Source organism: Eucyclogobius newberryi, unplaced genomic scaffold, assembly GCF_026437365.1.
Source record: "Eucyclogobius newberryi isolate DKJ021-1_F unplaced genomic scaffold, fEucNew1.0.hap1 SCAF_10, whole genome shotgun sequence".
NCBI lineage: Eukaryota > Metazoa > Chordata > Actinopteri > Gobiiformes > Gobiidae > Eucyclogobius > Eucyclogobius newberryi.
This window is the reverse complement of record NW_027315724.1, coordinates 24940495-24947357: the sequence shown is the minus strand read 5'-3', so window position 1 is coordinate 24947357 and position 6863 is coordinate 24940495. Positions and strand designations below refer to the sequence as shown.

General features: G+C 37.5%; 1 protein-coding gene across 3 annotated transcripts in view; it reads right to left on the bottom strand.

The window, feature by feature from the left end:
• Positions 1-890: 890 nt before the first annotated feature.
• igsf9ba (immunoglobulin superfamily, member 9Ba) overlaps positions 891-6863 on the bottom strand; it is a 40784-nt gene continuing 34811 nt past the window's right edge. For 2 of the 3 annotated variants that reach the window (XR_011930541.1, XR_011930542.1), the window contains 3 exons: positions 6350-6395; positions 4844-4974; positions 4543-4682 (listed from right to left, as the gene is read on the bottom strand). Coding sequence is in view for 1 of the 3 variants with exons in the window: in XM_072464268.1 (XP_072320369.1) it covers positions 4477-4682; positions 4844-4974 (337 nt within the window). In the remaining 2 variants the exon portion in view is untranslated. Of the gene's footprint in view, positions 4683-4843; positions 4975-6349; positions 6396-6863 lie in introns of all 3 variants that reach the window. The other variant, XM_072464268.1, reaches the window with a different exon arrangement.

The following is a 6863-nucleotide window of genomic DNA, read 5'->3' as shown; positions in this document are numbered from 1 at the left end:
GAGTCATTAAAAGTCTAAACTAGACTAACCACGTCTGACACACCTACATAGAGTATTATTAAGTCACACACATGGACTGTGGCTCTTTCATGTCCTCAGGCTTATGCAGATGCTTTACTTTGTTTATTATTTCCCAGAATGCACTGCAAAATTTGAACATAGCTCAAAGGTCATTCTGGCACGTCTCTTTCACGCAGAGCAAGTGTTTTTTTCTTTTGTCCCTGCTTAGGTTTGTGCACACAACCATCACTCTTTATTGTCTGTGTGCAAAATCTCAACCTTAAGGTCTAATTGTTAATAATTAAACATCGTCTTTGTTTGAAGTTGTGAAGCAGACTTTACATGTTGAAATCCAAGTCAATGCAATGGGAAAAGAGAAAGAGTGGAGCATGTAGTGCCTTTGGATCATGTTTTACCTTTTAGGCAATGTTGGGATTCCTTATTGACAAAGATATTTATTTCCCCAGTCGCTAGAGCTCTTAAACATAAATGCTGTTGTCATCCCTCCCTTTATCTGCCCAACACTTACCCCATGTGTACAGCCAATGAACTGCACCTCTCACAACAGACAAATCACACCAAATAAAACTTTTCATTTTTTTATTATATCAAAATACAAAAATTTGAGAGGAAATTTTTATATGGGGCTAAGCATTTGAAATGATATGATGACAAGATGTAGTACAACACTGCATTCTGGCCACAGACAGAGCATAGATCATGTGCTAGGTCCTTGGCTACATTTGGAGTAGCATCCATGAGCAAGCCACTTTCCGTAAAAGGCTTTATGGCGACCATTACCAAAGCTGTTATCAGAAACTTATGCTGTTTATCATTTTAAATTCAGTTTCGAAATGCACCAGAGCCATGGCAGTTGAGGTGAAAATGAGTTTTAGACAGTTCACTGGACAGCAAATGAGAAAAAGTAATAGAAATATTATACATAAGGCTTTGGTACAGCACCATACAGTATGAGTTAATTGCTTACAAAAAGTTAATTGAAGCGTACCTGATGACAGAAATTAATGGCAATTCTACAAAACATAAAAAACATCCGGTTATTATTATACAAAGAAAGTAAAAAATGTCTCTTGATATTTACATATGAACATTATCTGATAATGTAATGAAACATAAATATATGTAAACATGTAATGTACAGCACAGAGACCCTTGGATGGAAATGAAATGTGGTCATTTTTTTCTCCTCCAAGCACAACTTGGTTTGAGTATGAACAATAAGCTAAAACAGTCAACAATGTAGTGCTTATAGTAGCCTATTATAATAATACATTCTAGTTTCTCAGTGCTGGTACACATGAAAAAACAGAGAATATAGAAAATACTACATAGTCTATTTTCTGTCCATTAACAACCAGTTTGTCCATGAATGATTGCTAAATAGGCGTTTCTGTATTGTCTCTACATGCAAGATTAATACAATAAAAACAAATCTAAATACCATTCTATCAGCACCTAGAGATGCAGTAAAAGCTGTAAGCAGACACTTCTGAAAAACAAATGATTTCAACAAATAAATAATCGAAATAAATGCTAACAGTACATCCAAAGCAGCCCTCTTTCACGCTATACATGTTGAAAATGCAAAGAGCCAGGAAGACAGTGTCCGTTTGATCAAACCCATGGTGTGGATGAAGGCGTGGTGTCAGTAGCATGTCTAGTGCAGTGTGATGACGGCTGATGGATACTGAACATGTGGGATTGGTTATAGTGTGCTTGAGAAACATTGTTAACCAAAGATGGCGGATGGGTTACAAAAGATCTCCATGCTTGCAGATTCCCTTATTTTGTCTACTCTAAAAGTCTAGACGCATTGATTATTACATTTTGTTTTTTTGTTATCCCCATAGGCTGGACTAAAGTTGTCATCACAAGTATACTTCAGAGAGAGGGTACCTTGGAAGCACAGACAGACATTGCAAACACACTATAAAACAGGTCATCTTGAGATTGTTTTGAAAGTAGCATCACATTTAGTATCAGAGAATATACTGTAGTACTTCTACTTTACAGTATTGTCTAGCACTGTCATCACACTGTTATGGGAAGGACCTATTGTCGACCTCCAACACAAAGGGCTGAAGAGTTGCTCGTAGAAAAACAAAAGAATCTTGAGACCTCTATTCTACAGCACCACAAAGTTAAACATAGCACCAAGTTGTAATGTTTCAAAGCAACTATGCCCTAACACGCTTGTCTGTATCAAACTAATGTAAACACGTTTCCTGCACAGCACATATTGTACATGACTATAGCATGTCTGTGACTCGTAAAAAATATTTTGTATTTGCTTTGGACGCGCACAGATCTGGAGTGAATCTACATGTGTGCTCATTGACAGGGAAAATGTCCAGAATTATTATAGAGGGCAACACATTTCTGCTTCTAAAGCTTTTTCAATGGGTATTCACCAAATATACATCCGAGAAAATACTAATCAGCTTGTGCAGCCAGCGGGCTATGGCAATAATACAATGTACGATACTGACATTAAAGTTACTTTTGTTCTTCAATAAAATAATGTCTTCTAAAGTATGACAAATGAGGCACCTTAAATGTTTTTCAAACATTATCCACTTAAAGCCGTACTGTAAGCAAATACCTTTATATATAATCTAATTTCTTTTAGAGGGATTATCCCTTCTTTTTCATACATCCTTATACAAGAAGGTTTTCTGTAAAACTGTTCTGTTTGATTATTCTTTACAAATACAGTACACACCATGTACAGTACATAACAAATATAGAGTTTTTCCTCATATCTTACAATAAACCGATTAGTAAAATACGCACTTTGGCGCATTCTCTCAACCCCAGACAATCAGTGTCTAACTGGAGATAGACAGTTCCATTATGTTCCATTAAGTCTTTACGTTACTAAATTCAAGTGGATATTTGTTAGACAGCCTTTTTTCTTAGTAGCTGATGATACATGATTGATACAACTGAAGTGAAGAAAGATTTAGAGTCGGTGGCAAAACAAAGGGGAGCTCAGCTCAGAACCAGCTGCACTTCAAACCTCAGTAAATTAACATTTTAGACCTTTTGTACCAACTGGCCCGCTATGAGCAACATTTGTCAATGTTCTGTGGCATTGCGACATTCATTTCCTGTACAGAAAAACATACATTCATAATCGGTTAGTGTTAAAAACAAAAAACATACAGAAGTATCTAGCACATAATATACAGTTAAAAGATAAACAGTCAAGAGTGGCATTTGCTAAAGTAACAGCAATTCATTGAAGCAAGTACATTCTCTTTTAACAGCTGTAGTTACACATGACAGCTTTCACCATAACACCAGGGATCGCAGTGTTTCTGTACATTTCACCATACTGCATTACACCTGCCATGTAAGTTGTTTTCAACAATTTTCTCCTTCTTAGTTGGGTATGTACAGTTTAAGTAGGTATATATTCTGATTTTGTATGTGAAAATACAGTTGTGTTTAGTTATTTTTATGTGTCCTTGGCAGAGAACATAAAACATAGAAAGCTTGCCCTCACTGCAAAGAGATAAATATAACAAGGCAAAGAAAAGGCAGCTCTTATGTCAGAAAAATAAGAGAAAGGCTAAAGGCATCGTGCCAAATTTTCATTAATGTTCCTTAATAATGACATACATACATTACATACTAATCTTACAAGTCAAGTCTCCACTGAGCACTGAAGTCCCAAATTGTTTTGCACATCCTCATGAAGGCTACGGTCTTTATGCTGTGCTAGAATGAGCTGTTAAGCATTTAAAATAATACATTGCTGTTTAATTTGTAATACATTATATTAAAAACAATGATATGCCGCATATTTATTACTGAGTTTCAAAATTAGTCAGGTTTAGGCCATTTGTCTTTTGCGTGTCAGCAAGTGTGGCATGTATAGAACATACCTTTTACTCATGATTTCTATGTAAAAAGGTCAAGTACAGTATACCACAAGAATGACAGCAACTCTGCATTTACTCTGAGGTATATTTTGTGGTAAAACCCTGTGTATATAACTGATACTATTTGTATTGTAGTCAGGTAGATTTCAGTCCCTGTCCAAGGACCAACCAGGCTTAACAGTGCAGAAAAACATTAAGGTATGGACCCTCAATAATGCATGAGCAAAAACCTTTCATGTGTTGTGACCTAAACAAACAACACATTGACATTATTGAAAGAGGAAGCTTAATTCCCTTGTTTTACTATTTATATACATTACATACTTTCAGAACATTTTCAAGCGAGAGACAAGGTGTGGTAATAGAGCAGTAAATTGCAAGTGTTTGTCTATATATACGATTCCCACCCACAGAAGATTATTTGTGCTGCCTGAATTGCAATGAGCATTTGTGAAGGTAAGAAATATACTCTTATTGCAGAGAGTGGGGTAGATGGAGCATTTCAGGGGTGGGACTGAGTTTAGTCGAGTCCAATGGCTTGTCCTGTTAGTGACAGTGTGCACACGAGTCAGCGGAGAGTCCCGTAGTTGGGGCCCTCAGAGTCTGCACTGGCCAAGATGCCTGTCTGGTCCTCCTCAGACAGCCTGCAGTGCAGGAGTGAGGTCAAATACTCATAGGGGTTCTTGTTCTGTCGTCTTCTCTTTCTGTGGAAGTGGAGGTCCCGTTCCTCTGGGGGTGTCTGAGATTTCTGCTGGATCTGAGAGGAAGCCACACCTGGCGTGAATCAGCAAACAAAATGGTTTAATGTATTAAAAGACACACATGAGAATGAATTACACATTACAATTACGGCGTGTTATTTGCAACAAACATTTTGAGGATGAATAATAAAGCCTAGCAATAATCAAACTCAATGCTTTTGCAGTATGACTGACCTGTTTTCCCTGTGGAGTTTGTGTTGTTGTTATTGTTAGCAGCTGCTCCCTTGGTTTTAGTGATGCAGTGGTGTAGCAGCACTGGTAAACTCTCAGAGCCAGCAGGATCATAAGACGCACCTAGAAGTTCCCTGAAAGAACAGGCACAGCAGTGTTCTGCATTAACCAATGCTATCCCCGTGATGGCTATGATTGGATGAGATGTTGAATTTCTACTGGGATGATCAAAAAATGACAGATGATGAAAGCCAGACAAGGTAAAAGGCAAAAGGTAGAATCAAACTGAATGAAAACAGAAATAAAAGTGAATTAATGAAGAATCTATGCTTGATGAAAGTATTGACTTGTCCCATAAGCAGTCACTTTTCTGGCGGACCCAAGGCCTTTAAAAAAGGTTTAAATTACCAAAGATTATGTGACACAAATTGGGCACAGAGATCATATCTAAGGGCCTCTGAAAATCAAAGAGTGACAGCTTTGGGAGGGAAGGCATTTTCTTTATATGAATACAGAAAAATATGGAATTAGAATAAATGCAGAAAATTGGCATTGGTCACTTGATACAGAGATAGGAAATGAACATTTTCATTTCATTTTCATCTAATCATGTAAATATCCTGTATAAGTTACACTGGTTATGTCCATTGTGTCTATCAAAAAGCACTATTTTCCAGATATTTCCACCTTCAAGCCAACAACTATGGATTGTCTCTGTGTATGAATGTGAATGAACTCAATTATTTTAATATAAGCAACTCAATTAGGTATGTGTAAATGTCCCCAACATATGAACAAGAAACACGTTGTCCTTCATTGACACTGTGGAGAAAAGACTGAGAGCCATTATCAGAGATTTCAACACTTGTTAAAACAGATGCAAAACATTTCCATTGTACAGAAGCCAGGTTAATGTTATCTCCATTGACAAAACACTGTACAGCACACACTGTAATCGACATGAACACTGCTTACAGAGGCTTCACCATGCTGACGGGAGGAGATGGCAGGAAGAGGAAATGGCCGTTAAAAACAGTCACATGACGAGAAGAAGTAATGGCCAATAAAACAGTCAAATGACAGAAGAACAAAAGCACTAAGACAACAAATGTGACAGGTTTTAGTCTGAAGTTGTTATTTGATTGGTCGTAGAAGTTTAGAGAATGCATGCATGGCATTTTGCACATGGAACAAAGCTTTAAAGGGGAATACTGCAGAATGTCATTTGTGTATGTCCTCTATTGATTCAAGATGTATAGGGAAGTGGCTGTACAGGTCTGGTCATTCTATATCAGGCCAAACCCTTGTGGAGCTTGCATTACTGCAGTCTTCACCACAGTCACTTTACTGTGTAGAACTGCAGTATATGAGCTGCTGTTACTATTAACAGTACTTCACTTGAATCTCGCACAGAGGCACAACCCAAAGCGATTCCCCTTTAAAGAAGAGTGTGATTAGAGCCCTCCCCCTGCTGACCCCTCCCCGTTCAGACATGGGTCCGACCCTTACCTATTGCGGCGTAGGGGACCGGGTCACAACACCGCTGCCCAGATAGCTGAGATCAATCAAAAACAAATCAGGTAAGACCCTGCCTGCTTATTGGCCAGAGATGGTGCAGCAGCGCGTCTCTGCTCCAAAACTAATGAAGTTGTTTAAGGGACACAGTCTAACCTAAGTTTTCAACTGAATAAAAGGGCAGTAGACTGCATAAAGTTTGTACTTGATTTTGTTAGGCACAAAACACTTTTTCTGATTGATTGATTGATTGATTGATTGATTGATTTGTATGTATTACAAGGTTAAAAGTGAACTGATACAAGTTAACTAAATATGACTGTTGTCAACACTGCTTTTATACAATCATTGATTGTGTTGGGTAAGTTAACACTCGGCCTTTAAAAATGTAGATGTGAAGAAAATGTGCTAAATGCAAATACATGCCCTCTGCATATTACATAACAATATGCATATTTACAATGTCTATAGGGAAGAACAAAACTGTTGTTTATAAATTGGATAAATA